Consider the following 21,491-nt stretch of genomic DNA (forward strand, 5'->3'; position numbering starts at 1 on the left):
GCCACTGAGTACAAAGTAGACAGACTAGAGCATTTGTAAAATGAACCTGGCTCCTCCTGATCACAGGATAGAACCTTATTATTATTTCCATCTTTTGCTGAAGTAAAAATAAGTTTCTAAATAACATTATAATTTTTAAAGAACTAGCATTATCCAAAAAGCTACATTAGGATAACACCTTTAGTAGAGTCAACTAAAATATCAGTAAGTGGTAAGTGGCAATCAAGCTTTTAACTTTTCACTAGCTGGTGCCTATTTCGTTGTTCTTAACAAAAGTACTAATGTACTGTGCTTCCTGGATTTTTCCCTACTGAACCAAAATGCCTATCTATTATTTCTGTTCTCATATTATTTCTATGATTGCTTATGAACGAAATAGTTTATGCTTAGAATTCTAGAAGAGAAAAAAAACCATTTGTAGCTTTTTATTCTTATTGAATTGCTTGTAAATTCTTGCCTATTTTTTATTTCTTTTATCCAACTTACTGCTTCCCACTCTTCTCTCAACAGATAATGGAAAAGGTACTCTACAGTAGGTAATGCTTTTTAAGAAGACCATCTTTAGGAGAACTGTGCACACACCTCATCAATTTCAAGGGAGAAATAATCTTTCAGCATTTCATTTTTCTTTGTTAGAAAGTCTGCAATGTATTCAGCAAGGCCTTCCTTTGGACCATCATCTTCTGTCCAGCCACTTTCAGCATTCTCCAAGGCTAGCATGGCTAGATCATAGAGGGGGGCTGGTTCCTAGATTTACCAGAAAAACAACAACACAATCATTACTTATTGTTCATATACCCTTTAGTCTATCGAACTGTTTCCTTCATCTTAGATAAAAAAATATTTGCCAGGGTGTCATTTGACATTTTCTTTTTTAAAAACTATGCTGCATGTTATGTCATTCTGATGAAATATCCTTCAGCTGTACTGACAAAATGTCAAGGTAATTAAAACACTTTTATATATGGAAAGAAAACCTATTGGCTAAACAGAAGTGGTTTTATTGCTCCATCTGACATTTGAAACTAAGAGCTAAAATTCATCGGCATAAAAAGAGGTCTACATTACTGGCACACAAAAGGAAACAGAAACACATTTATTTTTTAACCAAACTACCTAGGAACTACAGCAAATTCCACTGTGCAAACAAGAGCTAGATTCAGATAAGAAAACCACCAACCCAAAAATATGCTTGAAAGTTGGAATATCAAGTAGTTACTTTCACAGATCTTTCTAGTGATAGAAAACAAGAATGTTGTGTGCTCTAAAAGTACTGAGAAAACTACTGTTCATTAATTATTAAAATACTTAACTTAGATATACTTACTGACAATCTTAAAACTCCCAAGTTCCCAAAGTCATAAATAAGGATCTGGTAGAACATTTCTTGACTTGAGAAAGAATGAAAAATAAAATTGTTTTATGCCATTCTCTACTGTATATCTGACATCTGTAAGTCTTACTATAGAGTTAAAATGGTTATCTGTATTACTTCTAACCATGACTGTAAAGTAGGATTACAGCAGTTATGAAATATTTAGTGCTAGTTAAACCTGTTTGAAGAAGTAGGTAAGCTTCCCAGCCCTCATAATCATACATGCAATGTTAATCTGTAGGAAGTAGTACATAATTGACTATGTGCCTTGTGAGTTATAGAGACATGATAAGCATTAATAAATCAAGAATGGAATGATTTTTAAAAAGTAAAATACCTATCATTAATCATGAAGGCAAATATGATCATGGCACAAGTTAGAAAAGTTTCCTTGGTCCAAAACACACTGCAGAAATAATCCAGTTTGAGACTGCTTTAACTGCCCTGGCTCAATGCTAGGGAATTCTGGGAATTGTAGTTCACTGTGGCACCAGAGCTCTCTGGTAGAGACTAAATGTCTCATAAAACGACAGTTCCCAGGATTCCCTAACACTGAGCCAGGGCAGTTCAAAGTGTCTCAGACTAAATTATTTCTGCAGTGTGTTTTTGACTCTTATTCTTTTCTTACAATACTAAGTTTGCTAGTAAACTACATTATGGAACTAAGGTCCAAAACATATTGCAGAAATAATTCAGTTTCAGACCACTTTAACTGCCCTGACTAAGCGTTAGGGAATTCTGAAAATGGTAGTTTATTGTGACACCACAGCTCTCCGACAGAGAAGGCTAAATGTCTCCCACAACTATAGTTCCCAGAATTCCTTAGCTACTGAGCCAAGGCAGTTAAAGTGGTCTCAACCTGGATTATTTCTGATTTTTACCCCTGCCACAAGCTAGTACATCAAAAGCACCCATTTTGTTTAGTCCAAAATAACAAACTCATTACCTGAGTTTTGTGGTATTGAGAAGGTACAGTTTTGTCTTATACTGCACCAATGCCCACTGAGGGTTAACACACCCAACAAACGAATGCTCACGCAGCATTTCTTGAAGACCTGAAGTAACAAAAATCACTTATATTCAGTACAAATATACAGAATCAATCATTCCTTCCCTTCTAACAAGCCCATAGTCTGGATCAGCAAATCACAATGGGCTTTAAATTTCAGCTGTTGTTTCATTTTAAACACTCAGTTTGAGCCCAATCTTGCAATACTTTCTACACAGAAAATATACATTTGGAAGAAGTTAAATGCTGCTCATGCTGTCCTTATACCCGTCGGTTCTTTCTGTCTATGAAACTCTTTAAAACATGCTTTTTAAAGAAATCTCATACACTGCTGGCCTCTGCTGATTTTCAAGAGTCCCAATCATGAGCTACAAGATGTTTACAATACATACAGTGGGCCCTTGTTATCCGCTGGGGTTTGCTTCCAGCATCCCCATGGATAACAAAATCCGTGGATGCTCAAGTCCCATTAAATCTCCAGCTTGATGTTTTGCAAGTTGTTGGACTTAAATGCAAGCTAGTGCTTTATGAGAAACTCAGAAGAATAAAAATGGCAACATATTGCAGGGTCTAAGATCTAAACATTCTATTAAATGAGTTTTCCCCTGGATGAGGTGTACCTTAAATTTCCTAACATCTAAAGCACTAAACCTTGCTATCACATATGCTATCATGCCCAACATTGACTTGAACTTCCTTCCAAATAGTTCAAATAACTGAACATAAGAAGCAATATTATCTCAATGCTATGAACCAATTTATGTTATTTAAAAATATAAAATATACAAGTTTGACTACAACAAACCAATCCTCTCTTAGTACTGTAGATGGTAAACTTATCTTCAAGAGTCTAAGAAAGCATAAGAACCACAGTGGACAGATAAACAGTAAGCTTACTTGCATGGGCCGCGTTACTAATTTCCTCTTGAAGGGTCAGTACACTGGTTAAGTTAATAATTCTCCTTCTTGGAGTGCAAGCAGCAGTCATATCCTGCCTCACATCTTCCTCCATTTCCACATCACCATCTGTCCGCTGTCTCTTTCTGTAGCACAGAAGAGAAGGAAATACTGTATTCTGTTCCACTAGACTTGTATATAACTCAAAGTAGAGAGCTTTAATGAACAAAAAATAAATGCCAAAATACATTTCATTTGCAAAGTGAAAGCTATATTTTAAAGATTTTCTGCCCTCAAGGTTTTAAGGATTCAAACTATGGGGTCATGTAGACTGGCAGTTTGGAGTAGCCTCTGGCCACTCCTGCAGCAACCACAAGGTCCTGATCTGGGCTACTGGTGCAGTCTCCAACACGGCTGCCAGTAGGAACAGCTTTTTGCCACTCCTTTTTCTGCAGGCTCTTCTGGGTTTGAGCGCTTCCAGCCACTTTCAGGGCATGTGTCATGTGCACGCCATATCCCTGAAGCGTCTGGAAGCCATTTTTTCCTGCCTGTCTGTTTTGGGCCTATGTCACTAAAGTCTGTTCCCAAAATAAGTGTGCTTCTACATTCCACCTTGGGTAGTCAGGTGTTAACTGTGGCCATGAGTACCTTTGGCCAGCTAAGGTTAGCCATGCTGTTGGCTTTATATGTGGCCACACATGTAATAAATGCCTTAGCAACATCACCTCTGGATTATGTATTATATGGGACTGCCTTTGAAAAATGCTTAGGAACTCCAAAAAATTGAGAATATTGGGTTTATGTGTGAACTATATTGGGAGCATTTAATCTCTTGATTAAACGCCTACACTGGCTTCCAAATTTGTTCTTGGGCTCAAACAAAAGTGCTGTTTATGATGTTTAAAAAACAGAAATGAAGGACCACTTAATTAAGGTTGCAGAAAGGTCATTTTCCTCTTCTGAATTCTAGGCATTACCTGTTTTGTTTCCTTGCCTTCAATCAGAACATTTCATAGTGCTTGCTCTCCAAATAGCAATTCATCCTTGAAAACGCACATATGCCAAATTGTTTCTTGATTTCTGGTCCGCTTCCCAATCGCGTAACCATAATGATTGCCTTGCTTACTATGTCACTAAAGTCTGTTAATATTTTTTGCAGCAAACGCAGTGGCATCATGCCCTGTGTTTGCAATATATCTCAAATTAGGCAGTTTATCTTAAAGAGCTAATTCCATGAGTTTTTCTACCCAATCTAAATGTGTTGGTATCTTATTGGATTTCCACTTCCACACAAAACCCAATCTCGGAGCACAAATCAAATAATTTAATTTCATCTTTGCCATGGGAGTAGGGTTATGTACCATTTACACATAATTTTATAGAAATCTTCCTTAAAATAATATGAGCATGTGAATTTTAATCCTATAATCCAGATGTCTTTCCACTGTTTTATATGTAAACTATAACCTAAATCCCAGCTATTTTTAAAATCATTCTTTTTTCTTATTCTTAAGACAAAAATACTACTGACGTGTTAGGAAAAGGGATTTTTAAGTCTGGTTGGACTTTTCTCAATTTTTGGCATTCTTAGCGATCTACAGAGTCCTTGGTGAGTGCAAGGGGCAGAAAACGGGCCCCTGTACCCACAGTAGTTGTACACCATTGAATTAAAAGGACAGTATCTGTTCACGTACCTTAGGGGTGTCCTTCTTTTTCAAATTCTGCCCAAAAGAGGAGAGGACCCATAGTTTACACTGTTGACCAGCAAAGACGAGAAAAACAAAGGTCCTAACATGTTTTCTCAACAGCAGCTACTAACATGCATATTTCAGAAATACTCTTGAAGATCATGCTCACCTTGCAGGCGAAGCTTCAAGAGGTCTTGGTTGGCTTTCTATTGACCTTTCTGGTATCTCCTCAGCTTCTGCTGCTAAATTCAAGTCAGTGCATTCTTCCATCTCAACGTCTTGTAGTATGGTCGCCTTACAACTCTGATCCTTGGGGCTGTCTTCAGGTGCCACTGCAGCAAGCCCAGAAGTCTTAGGTTTACGAAGTGGCTGAAGAAAAGCATCTAGCTTCTGGTCTCGAGAATCAGTTCGAACCATCTGATGGGCATATACCTTGTCTCCTCCTTGACCAACTGATGAATTTGCTGTCTTAACTGTATCAGTGGAAGAGGCAGTAATACCTGGTAGCAATGTCTTTATTGGAGATGGAAAAAAGAAAAGAAAGAATTCAGTATCGCTGGAATTGCATGTTTCTCTCTCCAACCCTTCTGGAAAGGTTTATTCTTGGGGAAAACACAGTTCTCATATAATAATATAGCCTTAAATGTCTTAGTCTGGATACAAGTCCACAGTAATGTTGAGCAATTTTTTTTTTAAGAATTTGGAAATTATAGCCCTTTTATCTTGTCGCTTCTTCTCCATGCATCTGTTAAAATGTTGTCCATATCTGTGTAAATCAAGATGACACTTTAAGGTTGTCTGGGAATGAAGAGGAGAGAAGGTCTTTAAAGAGACCAATATTCTGATCCAACCATCTCCACAACTAATAACACTGTTGCACTCACTATGTATCACTGTCTGGTATGTAAAAATTAGTGGCTTGGGCAAATATTTTCCTTTTCATGCCATTATACAAAACATGATTAATGCCTTCTGGCTGAAGACCCACCATATAAAAGTGGCTTTATTCTATTCACCATTGATTGTATATTTGCAATACGATCCCTAGGGCCCCTTCTTTTTCTGAATCCAGCTTGGCCAGCTGGCATTTCTTGTTCCACAAATGGTAAAACTCTTTTTTTTGTAGAATTTGTAACTCTCACTTTGCTTGCAAGGGATATTAATGCAATGGTTCTGTGTTACTACAATCCCTGGTGTCCCCTTTCTTGCGTACTGGAAAGTATATTAGTGTTTCCAATCTGTGGGCCATTGTTTTGTTTTCCATATTGGAGACTCTAGTCAATAAATCTGAAAAAGCTTAGGACTTGTAAGGGCAGCTGTGAAGGAACTACATTCTCAAGTGTAAAGATAAATCATTGGATACAAAATTCAGGATCATTCATGTCACAGCACTTCCAATTTTTATGAACAGTAAGACTGCATAACAGATGGAATGATTCAATCAAGGAACCCACAACCCTTGTCTGCAAGATTTTAACAGTACTGTTAACATCAGATTTTGTTAACAGAGATAACAAAATCCACTTTATGACGAGAAGCTGTGCAATCATCTCTTCCAGGACAGAAGACATCCACATCTTGAATGAAGTTTCACCTCCAGTGAAGTTAAGACTTTAGGAGGTATTCAACCAAACAATCCACTCACCTGTGTGAAATACATCCTGGATGAGTTGGAGCCCAACAATTTGCTCTCTATGTGTTGCTGTACACGCTCTAAGATGCTGTCTTCATGAAGAAAATGAACTTCATGCTTTGTGGGATGCACATTCACATCTACATTCTGAGGGGCTATTTCAAGGCTACAAGATATTTTCAGAACAGAAGAGTATGTTAATTAAATGAATGAAATACTAAAGTTTGTCACATTCAGTGTTATAGTCAGATGTGTAGGTGCTCTGTATTTCTCAAAAATTAGACATGTTTTCACTACCTTGAAGTTAGTGAACAACTGAGAACTCAATTTCATGTCTTTCTCCTTTATTACAGAACCAATGTCTTGTCTTACAATCCCAATTTTTCTACTTAGAACAGCCCTAGATTTAATACTATTAAAGCATCATAGCAGATGCTAAATTCATAGGGGGGCACTATCTGTACACTAGCTAATTCTCTCTATCTGGATTACAAAAGTGATATGCCTTCTAAGGACACAAGTAGGATAACAAGTTGGAAGTACTGTACTGCAAGGATAAGTAGTGACATAGTGTCTATGATATACTTAAATATCAAAATAATTGTAAATGTTATTTACTGTTCTAATGGATACTTGATTATAATAGATAAGACCAAAGAGAATTTACAACAGCCAAAATATAGGAGCTCAAAAGCCTAAGTTTTTAAAAAATAACATTTTAACTGCCTCTGAAACAGAGACAATGAAAGAATCACAAGTATCTTGTATGTGGCAGCTTTCAAGAGTGGGGAGCTGGCATGGAAAAACCCTACTCAAGCATTGTTACATTAGGAGCATATAGAAAAAAGAGCCTTTAGAGAAAAATTCTCAGTCATATAGAGTAATTTTGATCCCAAGTGATTTAGCATTTTATAGGTAAGTATAAGCACATTTAATTATGTTATGAAATAAATAGGCATCCAAAGGGGTTGTAGTGAGGAGAGAAATATGTTCAGAAAAGATATAAAATGAGCACCATATTCCATTAGGCTATAAAAAGCTTTACTATAGTTTTCTGAACTGAATGACATTTACAAATGGTCCTGAAAGGTAGCCCCATGTAGACTGTATTAAAATAACCATGAGAGAGGTGACTATGGTATGGATACTTTAAGGTTCCAGATAAATACACAGCTGACACACCATTTTTAGTTGTGCAAAAGCATTCCAGCCCTCCGTTGAAACCTGCACCACTTCTTAAAGAGGTCAGACGTTTAAACTGAAAACTGTTATTGATTTGCTCTCATCCAGCCCAGGTCTAGTACAGTCTTCCTAAGTTTATAAAGGAAGAGATGGCTACCTTTCTATCTGTCAGTCAATCATAAATAGCAAAGTAATTTTACCTTATGTATAAAAATGGATGTGTGTTTTTGGGTAAGTAAGCAGCGTACACAGTTTCTATTGCTTTTCGCAAAGCACTTGATTCAACCAGCCGATCTAGAAAGGAAAAAATGACAGGGGAGACAAGTAAAGCAATTTCTTCCTCTATCATACTACTTTTACACCCATCTCTCATCAACCTTCAACTTTCAGTGAATGGTATTTATATTTATTCATATAAATAATTTGCAAATATATAGAAAAATGTGTTATCATCAATAGTCTTCAGAGCATGGTCCAGGCCACTGGGCTGAATATAATCTAATACCTCCCCCCCCCCCCCCGACATATGCATTTATTTTACAAATGAACACTGGTAAGGTTATCAACAACTACTAGTCCTGATGGCTATATAGTACTTTCAATCCTAAAGGTAACATGCCTCTCAATATCAACTGTTGGGTAACATGACTGACAGGCTGAAACTGTACTCATGTCCTTCTTGTAGGCATGCTATGGCATCTGGATAACCTCTGTGGAAGCACCACCACTACACTCCTCCTCTGAGGCTTGGCAGCAGCCATTCCCTATCCTGGTACTTCCAAGGCCTCCTGCACTTTCCCTGAGGACTGGCCCTGCTGCTCTTCCTCTTCATCCCTGATAAGGGAAAGAGCTTCAAATCAGTTCTGTAGCGGCAAGCTCACAGAACAATCCCTGGTTTTCTTACTTGTGTGTATCACATTCCTCCAACTATCTATGTCCTGCATATGGGAACTGACCTCTTCCCCAAAAACTTCTTCTGTGTGTTTCCCATCCAAGACAGTCTGTTCAGCTCCATCTAGGAAAATCTCTTGCTTCCTAATATGCTGATATGTACATATCCAGGCCTCCAGTTGTTGGACCTTCTCTTCCAACAGGGATACCAACTTGCAGTTGGTGCAGGTGAAGTTACCCAAACTGCAGTTGTAGTTGACTGCAGCAGCTCCTTCACTGCTGATATTCAGTAGTCTTAAGTAGGCACTCAAACAGGACTCTAGGCTTGCTCTGTAAAAGACTCATTTTCCAAGCTCTGATGCTTCAGCTTCAAAGATTGAGGCTGCAGCTATATAGAGCTACTGGTTGCTAGTTCCTCCACCAGCCAAGTTTCTGATTCACTTCTTGTGAGCAAGCCCTGTCTCCCTGAGACTAGGTGATCAGAAAGGGGCTTGGGGCTACACCCAACAGAAGAGAGTGCTAACAGGCACACAGTCACACCTCCATCAGCTCACACAAACCATCAGCCTTGACTCAACAATTTTTCCAGTACTTCATATACATTGTAGGGCTGCACACAGGATGTCCAATTTGACAATTTGGATCTAAATCCAATAGAAACCCAAACCAATCCAGACTCTGAATCCAAATTGACATTCAGAAATCTATTTTTAAAATTGATTTATACCCCATCTTTCCCCCAAAATGGGACACAAGGCACCCCAACTTTAATGACCAGTCCTTGCTGATGTGTGTATGTGTGGGTGTTGACACACTTTAAAAAAAGTAACTCAAATTTCAAACAGTTTCCTTTAGAACTTTTTGTTCTAGGTACCTGTAAAATCTTCTGGTTTTTAATAAATAATTGATGTTTAAAGGCTCCTGTTAACTCTTTGATCTTAGGAATTCATGCTGTTTTTGTACTGGCTCTGTTCCCCACTTTGGAGCTTCTTTCTAGCACATCTAAGGCATTCCCAGCCTCTGCATTTGAAAAAAATTATAGCATGGAAAAGCAAATGCAAGGAGGCACCAGGCAGACAGCAACACTTGGTAGCACAGAGAAATAGGCAGAGCATATCTCGTAAGATGGTTCTCTTCTTGAGTCAGGATGGCAAGCATAAAACAACAGCTGTTAACATTTCAAGTTTAGCTAATCACCACCTATAATAATGAAACAAAAATTTACCTGAAAAGAGCATGCTTTACTAGCAGCCCAGCTGCTTAGATTCCCCCTTTAGGCATGTGTTGATCTGGACCCTTCTCTTCTACTGCTGCCTGCATAAGTCCTGAGGGAAGGGAAACTAAGGACCAAGGGAATTAAGCACCCACTATTTTGTCCTACAGGTTTTCCCCCTGCTGCCTAGTTTCTGGGACTTTTAAGCAAGATCATCTGGTGCTTCCTCTTAAGGCTCCTGAGCATACTGCTGGTGGTGTAACGCCCTAGACATTTACCTCTGTTCATTTGGTTCCTATAATGCATATCTGCTGCCCACCTCAAAATGTTCCTGGACAATTTCTACTTTTTCTGTGATTAATTCAAGACTGCCTGCCTTTCATCTCAGGGACTGCCTGCTTTTGATGGCCCCCTCTTAATCTTTAAGCTCAGAAAGAACCTTCAAAATTCTCCCATTACAATCATCCTGAATGTGTAAATTTAATGGGTTGCATGCTCAACCAAACTGGCTTTAAAATAATTCACTTTTGCTCTGAGCATGTGTTATAATAAAATATGTACTTTGTGAAATGAATTAAGTATTTTTTTTGTCAGACCAGAGTCTCTCTCTCTCTCTCTCTCTCTCTCTCTCACACACACACACACACACACACACACAGCACTAGAGTGATTAGGGGGCAGGAACAGATGGTCCAAATGCGCCTGCTTCAGGGTGTTATCGCCACGCAGCATTTAGATGCTGCCCATCACAATGATGCCTTGAAGTCGCCCAGAAGCTGGGTGGCTGCCCAAATGCGAATTAAGCCAATCTGATTCAATCTGGAACTGCTACAAAGCAGTCTGAATGAGGCCAAATCACTTTGTTATTTGGGATTCAACTGAACTGTGTGCAAAGCTCCAACATAAAACTTATTCGTGTTAAGGAAAAAGGCCCTTTTCAATTTTCAGAAATGGTATTATTCATTAAGACTCCATCTTATAACACACAAAAAGAAATTCTTAATTTTATACTTACGATTTATGAAAAGCAGAAAGATACATTTCTTCACTGAATAGTTTGCATTGGTTACATAACCTTTCATTTTAAAAGCCAGTGTTTCATCTTCACAGCCCACTTCAATCAACTCTCTAAAACATTTAAAAAGGAATTAATTTCTCCCTTCCTTTGCAGGAACAACTTCTCTAAACAGTTTTGATAAACTTCAGGTCAATACTCATCTTATCCTACAAGGATTTAAAGTGACAAAAACTGAAAAGCAACAAAATGTACTTGAACCTCACAATACAGTCCCTTACATGTCTATACAAAGTCATACTTTCCAAAGGTCTTAGTCACAGGTATGAGTATACAGAACTACATATTAAAACAATTCAAACTATAATTTGTCAAATTACTACCAACATAGACTGCCCTGTTGCAATGGCTAAAACAGTTCTTTGTGCAAATGACTTCCACCTCCCTTGCTCACAAAATGAAGCCATTTCAATAGATTCTCCCATTCTTAAAGTGGCCATTTCTCATATTCAGTGGAATCACACCAGAAGTAAGTTAATGTAATGTATTTAAGTAAGTTATAGGTACTTAAAGAAACCATTCTTTCAAACTACATGTTTTGTAGGGGCACATTCTATGGACTGGTAGATTATCATGAATATGCCATCACGAAACTTGGCATCCCCCTCACTCCTCTCCTTAGCTCATGCAAAGAGAAAAAAGTATCTCCTTTAGAAAAATAATAATTCCTCATGATGTATCAACCTAAAAAACTATAGCTTACACCCATTGTGATTGGGTAATCTGCTGTTAAATCATCATAACACTAATGAGTATCTCAACCAGGGCAATTCTTAAGCTTTGAAATACCATCCCTATGAAGAAGAAACAACACTACTAATGGGCCTCTCTGGAATCTTCATTAAGTATATAAACAGTTCTTCTTCGTGGTCTCTGCGAATCATACAAATGGGTTTACTGCGCCTGCGCAGAGCTGCTCGGAACCTTCTGGAATCACTGGGCAGAGTTAACTCTGCAACATATTGAAACTTTTTGGCGGTAACTCCGCCCACCCGTTATAAGGCCCCTGCCTTCCCGCTCTTTTCCCCAGTTCCTTTTTTCCGCCACGCTAGCTGCTTCAGGGAACTTTCGCTTGCTTCGCTTGATTGGAATCACTTTCGTTTTTGACCTCGGACTGTATCTTGACCATTCTTTGTCTCCCGCCACTGGTAACTTCAGACCTTCGGACTGCTGACCTCGTTTTACGGATTTCCCTTCGTCTTGACGTCTTTGGAGATGCCTGCGCCGTTTAAGAAGTGCGACATCTGTAAGGGCAAGGTGCCCGTTCAGGACCCGCACTCCTCCTGCCTGTTGTGCCTTGGACCGAACCATGATCCCAAGGCCTGCTCGCTCTGCGGATCCCTCTCCACTCAGGCTCGTAAGAACCGTGAGTCCCGGCTCACGTCGGCGATCGCCCTGGGGAAAGTGCAGGAGGGAGGTTCGCGGTCCTCTTCTGTCCCGCCTCTGGCGCCTCTCGTTTCATCGTCCCGGGCAAGTGTCTCCAGCGTGGGATCGGGGAGAGTTGCCGTCCCCAGCGTGGTGTGTGTCCCGGCCGGGACCCCTTCCACCACCTCCGATGTGGCCCGTGGCTCCAAACCGCCCAGCGCCACCGACAAACCCTCCAAGCGCCCCCATAAGTCATCGGGGACTGAGGGTACCGACCGGGCCTCCAAACCGAAGAAGGGGTCGGAGGGCTCCCGTTCGAAGGAGGCTACCGAGCCGAAGGTCCATCTGGCCTCGCCTTCATCCTCCAAGGCGTCCAAGGCATCGCGCCATGCGGCACCTAAGGAGCAGACCGAGCCGGTGCAAGGGACGAGGTCACCGAGGCCTTCATCGTCGACAGCGGCGGCTGTCATCCTGGACCTCCCAGACAACCCGTTCTTCCCATCCGACGAGCCTCCCAAGCATGGGAAGAAGAGGCGCCATGACGAGGCCGGTCGCGATCCTGCCCCTAAAAAGGCAAAGTCCTCCAAGGATCGGACCACCACCGACCTACCAAAGGAGAAGAAGCGCTCCCCCTCCAAGCAGGCTCGCGCCTCCGCTCCATCAGCTCCCCGCGACCAGGGACCGACGCCGCTGGACCAGGGGATCCCGGTACCGGTCACACCTTTGCCTCCCCCGACCGTGGATTTCATCCACGGGACGGATGACACCGTGCCTCCTCGCTCCCCGGAGCATCGGTCACCCTCCCACTCGGCAGCTGAAGATGAGGACGACTTGTCCCGCGGACGAGACTTCCCGGACCTCTTCTACGACATGCAGTCGCGCCGCTACTACATGTCGGTCCCAGAGGACAGAGCCTTGAGGGAGTTCACCAAACTGAACCCCCCTCCCGCGGACCGGTCCAACCCTTCCACGTCGGTTCCGACCGTGTCGGTCTACGAGAGGTCGCCGTCTCCATCCCGTAGACGTGAGAGGTCGCTGTCTCCACCCCGTAGGCGCTCCCGGTCTTCGGTCGACTTCGCTCCAACCCGCCCGAGATCCCAGGTCAGAGTGACGGATCCCCTCTCTTCCGACCTGGACTCCGAAGAAGAGCCGCTGCTACCCTCGGAGGCACCCTCGGACGAGGATGTCCTCTCAGGCTCGGCCTCCCCTCAGAGGATGCACAACCCGGAGCCATCTTCTCCGTCGGACGATGTCAGGTCCTTCATGGAGCACGTGGTCAGGATGGCGAGGGCCCTCGACATCGAGCTCGCATCCGCAGTGGACGACGCCGAGGACCCGGTTGAGCGTCGGGTGCATGGACGAGTTCCCACTCCGCCGTGCCTGCCTCTCCTTCCCTCTCTTCAGACCATCGTGAAGAGGTCCTGGGACTCTCCGGCCGCCCTATCGGCACCCTCCCGCAAGGTGGAGTCACTTTATAGGGTTGCCCCGGCGAGTTGTCCTTGGTTGGCCGAACACCCCCGGCCCAACTCTGCCATCGTCGAGGGAGCCCAACACAGCTTCGTCCCGAAGCAGGCCACTTCCCCTGTCGACCGCGAGGCGAAGAAGGTGGACGGACTGGCCAAGAAGGCGTACTCGGCGTCGGCGCTTGGGGTCAAGGCCGCCAACTACACCGCGTGCATGGGGGCCTACATCCAGACCCTCATGGAGCGGATCTCCCCCCTCGTCCCGGACGTCCCAGATGACGTCCAGAGGCAGCTGGTGGAGATCAGAGACGAGGCACACTCCATTGGAAGCTGGCTAATCACCACTTCCAGGAATCTGGTGGACTGCTCCGGGAGGGCCATGTCAGCTTCCATGGCTCTTCGGCGCCACGCTTGGCTGAGGGCCTCCGACCTCAACCCGACGGTCAGAGCTGCCATCGAGGACATGCCGATCGACGGGACCGGCCTCTTCCACGCCGAGACCGACGACCGCCTAAACCGCAAGTTTAGGATGAAGGCGGCGGCGAAGAAACACGGCATGTCCTCCGCACCGGCTTCTCCGTTCCGGAAGCGCCAGCGCCCGTGGCAGCCACAAGGTCAGTCACAGGGGACCTTCTCCTGGGACCGACAGCCCCAACAGCAGGGCTCTCAGAGGCAACGCTTCCCCTCACAGTCTTCCTCCTCCTCTGGCCGTCGCAACTTCCCGCCTCGGTACCGTAAGTCCCGCCGGCAGGACACCGACCAGGGGAAGAAGAGAGCCTGAAGGGACGCAGCGCGCTTCGTCTCCCTTTCACCCCTCTTCTTTTTGGACATTTTAAGGCCTTTTCTCAACACCTGGGCCTCTATAACATCGGACTCGTGGGTTCTCGACATCGTCCGTAGGGGTTATGCCCTCGAGTTCCAAGAGCTCCCTCCAACTGGAGCCTTTATGTCCACTCCCCCCTCGGACACCCTTCTCGACGAAGTGCGCACCTTGCTTGTAAAGGGGGCAATCTCCTCTTTGCCGCCCGACCAGTGTTCTCGGGCCTTTTTTTCCAGGTACTTCACGGTACCGAAACCAGATGGGGGCATCAGGCCCATCTTGGACTTGAGACAATTGAACTTGTTCCTTGACCACCGTCGCTTTCGAATGGTAACCTTGGCTTCCATTCTACCTCTGCTCCACCAGGGCTTGTGGTTCGCGACCGTCGACTTGAAGGATGCCTACTTCCACATCGGCATCCGACAGTCCCACCGGAGATTCCTCGCCTTCGCTGTCGGGACCGATTCGTACCACTACAACGTGCTCCCTTTCGGCCTGGCCACGGCTCCACGGGTCTTCACGAAGACTCCGAAGACTGCCTAGCTCTCCTTCCTCCGGATCGGTTTCAGGCCCTGACAACATCCCTCAGGCCGTGCATCTCCCACAGAAGGGTGAGAGCCAGAGATGTCCAAGTCGCGCTGGGCCACATGGCGTCGACGACATTCGTCACCCCCTGGGCAAGACTTCGTCTTCGACCTCTCCAAGCCTGGTTCCTCTCCGTCTTCTCTCCGTTGGAGGATCCGCCTTCGAAGTGGCTCACGGTACCGAGACCGGTGGCTGCTTCCCTCAGATGGTGGCTAGACAGTTCCAACGTCTGCACCGGGATGTCCTTCCATCAGCCTCAGGCACAGTTGACCCTGACAACCGATGCATCCCTGGAGGGATGGGGCGCCCACCTGCTCGACCTTGTCATCAAGGACAGGTGGTCCACACAAGACAAGCGCCTCCACATCAACGCCTTGGAGATGCTTGCGGTGGAGAAGGCTTTGAGGGCGTTCGAGTTTGCGGTCTCGGGGAGAGTGGTCCTCCTCAGGACGGACAACACCACCGTGATGTACTACATCAACAAGCAAGGTGGTACCAGATCCAGGACCTTACTCGATCTCACACTCCGCATCTGGGATTGGTGCATCCAGAGACGCGTCCTCCTCCAAGCGATTCACCTTCCCGGAGAGGACAACGAGCTGGCAGACCGCCTCAGCAGATCTTCTTTGGTGTGCCACAAGTGGAGGCTCCATCCCGAGACGGTCAGCGACCTCTTCGATCGGTGGGGAACCCCCCGGATCGACCTCTTCGCGACCAGCTGGAACAGCCACTGTCCCCAGTTCTGCTCCAGGAGACGAATGGACGGATCCCTCGGAGACGCATTCGCTTTCCTCTGGACGGGGGAACTCCTCTACGCTTTCCCTCCGTTCCCTCTCATCATCAGAGTGGTTTCCAAGATGACCACGGACCGCTCGCATGCGATCCTCATCACCCCGTGGTGGCCGAGGCAGCCGTGGTTCGCATCCCTTCTCCACCTCTCCAGGAGATGCTTCCTCCGTCTCGACCCTCGCCCGGACCTGCTTTCGATCCAGGACGGTCGGATTCTCCACCCCGACATCAAGGGCCTGCCGCTGGTGGCCTGGAGGATTCGGCGCTGAATACTTTGCCGGAGTCGGTGAGGGCAGTGATCCTGGCTGCGAGGAAACCTTCCACCCAGCGCTCCTATGCCCTGAAATGGAGGAGATTTTGCCTCTTCCTTGACCAGAAGGGCTTGTCTCCTACACAGGTGTCCACTCCAGTAGTGCTGGAGTTCCTGATGGCGCTTTTGGATGGAGGGCTGTCTCTCACATCCATCAAATGCTACCTGTCTGCCATCTGTGCCAAATACCAATTCGGCGGGAGGGTTTCTTTCTTCAAAGACCCCTTGGTGAAGGGGTTCCTGAAGGGTTGTGCAAACCTTTACCCTCCTGTGTCGGTACCTACGCCGGCTTGGAGTTTGGAGTCGGTATTGTCCGCTCTCCAATCCAAGCCCTTTGAACCGATGGCCACAGCGGACTTGAGACTATTGACTTGGAAAACCGCCTTTCTCGTGGCCATCACTTCTGCCCGCCGTGCGGGCGAACTCTGTGCCTTACGGAGGGACCAACCATTCTTGAGGTTCCACAAGGATAAGGTGGTCCTCCGGACAGACATTACTTTCTTGCCGAAGGTTGTGTCTGCTTTCCACATGTGCCAGGACATTGTATTGCCTACCCTCGCATCCAACCCGACATCGGATGCGGAGCGACGCCTACACTCTCTTGATGTCAGGAGGGCGTTGGCGTTTTATTTGGACAGAACTGCTGCCTCCAGTCGGTCCGAGAGACTTTTCCAATGCTACTCGGAGCCGAAGAAGGGGTTGCCTGTGTCTGCGCAGAGGTTTTCTAAATGGGTGGCTGGTACCATCCACCTCTCCTATGAACTTTTGGGCAAACCTCTCCCGGGCAGGGTTCGGTCCCATTCCACAAGGTCTATGTCGACATCCTCAGCATTCCTGTCGGGGATCCCCTTGGAGGATGTCTGCAAGGCTGCTGTCTGGTCCCAACCACTGACTTTTATTAAGCACTATAGGTTGGACACCAGAGCCATCCGAGACGCAGCTTTCGGGAGGGCTGTGTTGGTTTCAGGATTGCATTGATTGCACTGCTGATGGTTGTGTGCCGACATTCATGTGTATAATGCCTTTGGTTTGCATTCTGTTCAATGTTGATTTGCACAGATTCAATGGGATGGTCTTGCACGACCTTATCGCCCGTTCTCAGGTTTAGCAATGTTGTTGCTATGTTTTGTTTGTGCAAAAAACAAAAGACTTACTCAATTTATGGTTCAAGGTATTTATTGTTGTAATAAATGTACCTTTGGTTTACCATAGCTTTGGTCTCAGGACACTCCCTCCGCCGCATACCTTAGCTTGTCAGTCTAAACCCATTTGTATGATTCGCAGAGACCACGAAGAAGAAGGACAGGTTGCTTACCTGTAACAGTATTTCTTCGAGTGGTCATCTGCGAATACATACAAATCCCACCCGTCCATCCCCTCAGTGTCCTGCTCACATTGGCTCTTTCCATCGCCTGCTTGGCGGAAAAATTGCGGAACTGGGGAAAAGAGCGGGAAGGCAGGGGCCTTATAACGGGTGGGCGGAGTTACCGCCAAAAAGTTTCAATATGTTGCAGAGTTAACTCTGCCCAGTGATTCCAGAAGGTTCCGAGCAGCACTGCGCAGGCGCAGTAAACCCATTTGTATGTATTCGCAGATGACCACTCGAAGAAATACTGTTACAGGTAAGCAACCTGTCCTTTCATTTCCCTTTTAAGACAGCTATTTTAAGCATACACTGTATTTTGGAATTTATGTAATAGTAACTTATAGTAAAGGTTTATGTGCCTTCACACACACTCTTTTCAGAAACCCGGTCAGATCAACACAAAAGATTTTGAAAAGGAGGAGGATTTTGTAGACTAAGTAAATCTTCTGCAAAAAACCCTATTCCTCACAGCTTCCACTGGACATGCCCTCTCTTCAGCACTGATTCTGCTAGCATAGCATGAGCATTGACTATTCAAGCCCTAGAGCTGTAGCTGCAACTTCTAAATTTAGTAACATTTTCACACTGACCTTTATGCCAAAGCTGGCAGGAGTCCTAGAGAACAGGCAGCAAACCATTACATTTGTTTTGTGCTGTTTGTGTAATTATGGGAGACAGATCCCTGTTAAAACTACAGCTGAAGGCCCCACAGCATTCAGAGGAGACCTCTGAAAACCTATTTTGTTTTCAGACAGTCTTTGAAGACACACTTATTTACTCAAAACACCTTGGGTCCCCTCTCCAGTTCCTTTCACAAGAGCCATCTTTTCCCTGAAACCTTTTGCATACTCACCTACTCCCAATATCCCAAGAATACAACTATGCAATCAACTATGCATAAACACAATGAAGCAAGCAGCTGAATGAAGTAATTCAGGGAAATAATTATATATTCTTGCTCCATTTAACAATTTTCATTTTATTCCTCCTCCCCTATTGCCTCCATTGTGTCACCTCAAACTAAGAATGTGTTAAAGCAGAGAACTTTTTGTATGTATATTATTAATAACAGAAGCAGTAGCTAAAAGATTAGTATTCAATTATGCATGTTAAGAAATCAGGAACTCTAAGCACAATTAGCAGTAGACAGTCAGTGGAACAAAGTAAAAATGGTTTTCTACAAGAAACAATCAGTGATTGTTTGGTGTGGAATTAAGAAATTAAAATAGACAGAATAACCTGTGGAAATGAAATATGATATGATGACAAGACAATGCTTCTAATTAGTGGAATTTTCCTGGCACCATTTCAATGTGTGAGGTTGGCATTTAAGTTATACTTCATGATAAGCATACCTGCTAACAGCATTTCCAAAGATGGATCGAATGTTGTCAACAGTTGTAGCATTTGACAATGTCCTGACATCTGCTAATGTTTCACCTTGCTAAAAACAGAAGACATTAACGTTGCATTTACCAAACCTGTTGATGTATTATAAAAAAATAAAGCAGTGAAAGAGACAGGCTGAATGGAAACTTAATCAAACACATCAAATCAATTTTAAATTTAAAAAAACGACTTAATCTTTTGCATAATACTATTGCCAGAGAGTAATATTCCACTGTCACTTCATCAGTACTAAGGCTTAAGAGGGAACATTTTGTCTGGGAAGGTGAGCCAACAAATGAAGACAAAGTATAAAGCTCCTGCCAACATACTTTATTAAAATGTGTGACACAGTGTCTACTTGCTTGCCTCATGCTCTGAGGGGGTAATCTTGAAATCAATAAATGCCCAGTTTTCTTCTGTTCCTAAAGCTAGACAAATTAACACAGCATCACATATTCACTGGCTGTAAAAAAAAATGTTTTTATCATTTTCCTGTGGCTGAAATTCAGTGTAAATACTACATAAATCTCTGCTGGAGTACTCCTACTATTTTAAAATCCGTCTCTAGAAGATGGGTGCATAAATGTGACCCTCCAGATGTTTTTAGTCTTCTAATAAACCTATCCAGCATGAGTGAAGTCTGCAAACACCTGGATGGTCACAGTTGTGTACCTGTTTTGAAGTCTAGACCCATCTTGTTATGTAGAAATAAGGCAATCATACTTTTTTGTGCACCTGCAATTTATGCATCCAGCAGTCATAAGATTTGTACCTTGGGGTGATTTTGTACAGATATTTAAAAAATATTCATTTACGTTAGTTAAAACCTGGTGTATCATCTTCAGTCCCTAGGTGTCAGACAACAGTAACCTTTTTAAAAGATGAAACTACAAACAGGGCTTGGATATTTATTTCTGTCTAGAGCAGTGGTTCTCAACCTGTGGGCCGCGATCTCTTTGGGGGTCAAGCAACCCTTTTACAGGGGTCACCTAAGACCATCAGAAAATACATATCACAGTATCAAAATTACAGTTATGAAGTAGTAATGAAAATAATGTTATGGTCAGGGTCACCACAACATGAGAAACTGTATTAAAGGGTTGCAGTATTAGGGAGGTTGAGAACACTTACTCTAGAGGGTCTCTAAACCTCCCCACATAGGGCCTCTGAACATTCCTAAAGTTAAAAGAAGAGAGGCGGGGGGGCGCAGCGGCATGGTTTCTTGTAAGCATGGGAAGGAGAAGAAAAGAGCAAAATAAAGAAATAATAAAAAAACAACAACAATGAAAGTTGGAAAAAAAATTACTTGTTTTGTTTTTATTTGGGCAGCTTCTATGGGCTGCATACAAAATGCCTCACTTTTGGCTATAAGGAGACTGGGAGTTGCAGTCCAACAACTTCTGGAGAGCTATAAGATGCCAACCTTTGGATGAGTCGGAGATTTTGCTGAACAATCGGTTCTTCCCTTATGCACGGGATCTGTTTCGGATCCCACCGTGTAAGAGAAATTCTGCGTATGCTCGAGCCCCATTTAAAACAATAGGGCTCGTGCCCACAGCAGTGAGTACACGTGCCATTACTATTTTCGGTGCATGGTGCCGCTTCTTCTGGCACAGCTCTCAGCATAGGAAGCAGGTGCACTAAGAGGGCATAGGAAGCAGGGAAAGAAGAGGGGAAGAATTTCAGTAGGAGATGAAGAGTTACAGCTTTCTGTCCTGACCAGAATTATCCACTTTGTGATTACCAGAGAACATCTGGATCTCCACATTTAAGTTAAAAATTACATTTTAAGGTACATTTCTTTACTTTATCCCTCATCCAAAATACTGGAGACCAGAAGTGTTCTGGATTTTTTTTTTTGGATTTTGGAATATTTGCATATACATGAAATATGGAGATGGGACCCAAGTCTAAATATGAAATTAATTTATGTTTTGTACGCACCCTAACCTAAAGGTAATTTTATACATAATATTTATAATAATTTTGTGCATGAAAGAATGCTTGGGTGCACTGCGCCATCGGAAAGTAAAGGGGTCACTATCTCAGCCACTCATGGACAATTTTGAATTTTGGAGTATTCTGGATTTCAAAATGCTAGATATGGAATATTCAACCTGTATCGTAAAATACAGTGATACCCCGGGATACGAATGCGCCGCCTTACGAAATTTCCGGGTTACGAAAAAAATCCATTCAATTAAATAGTTCCGGGTTACGAAGGTTATTCCGGGTTACGAATAAAATTTTTGGTGCTTTTCGGCGCGATTTCACACGAAATCGCGGCTTTCGCTATTAGCGCCTATGGGCTTTTCGGCTAGCGAAAGTTTCCGGGTTACGAAAGCGGCGGCGGAACGAATTAATTTCGTAACCCGGGGTACCACTGTATTTTTTAAAATATATGGTTGAGCACCTCAATGACCACAGTTTCAGTAATAACA

General features: G+C 43.8%; 1 protein-coding gene across 3 annotated transcripts in view; it reads right to left on the reverse strand.

Annotated features, from left to right (window-relative positions):
* The window catches only part of LOC149309543 (DNA mismatch repair protein Mlh1-like), a 38,057-nt gene that overhangs the window by 5,107 nt on the left and 11,459 nt on the right, over positions 1-21,491 (reverse strand). For all 3 annotated transcript variants that reach the window (XM_089532650.1, XM_089532649.1, XM_089532651.1), the window contains 9 exons: positions 19,017-19,105; positions 10,904-11,016; positions 7,985-8,078; positions 6,615-6,768; positions 5,139-5,482; positions 3,282-3,427; positions 2,322-2,430; positions 1,328-1,391; positions 583-747 (listed from right to left, as the gene is read on the reverse strand). In XM_089532650.1, coding sequence (XP_089388776.1) covers positions 583-747; positions 1,328-1,391; positions 2,322-2,430; positions 3,282-3,427; positions 5,139-5,482; positions 6,615-6,768; positions 7,985-8,078; positions 10,904-11,016; positions 19,017-19,105 — 1,278 coding nt within the window. The remainder of the gene's footprint in view (positions 1-582; positions 748-1,327; positions 1,392-2,321; positions 2,431-3,281; positions 3,428-5,138; positions 5,483-6,614; positions 6,769-7,984; positions 8,079-10,903; positions 11,017-19,016; positions 19,106-21,491) is intronic.

The sequence above is a fragment of the Sceloporus occidentalis genome, unplaced genomic scaffold, assembly GCF_023333645.1.
Source record: "Sceloporus occidentalis isolate IW3139 unplaced genomic scaffold, rSceOcc1.0.p SCAF_7, whole genome shotgun sequence".
In the NCBI taxonomy this organism is placed as follows: Eukaryota; Metazoa; Chordata; class Lepidosauria; order Squamata; family Phrynosomatidae; genus Sceloporus; species Sceloporus occidentalis.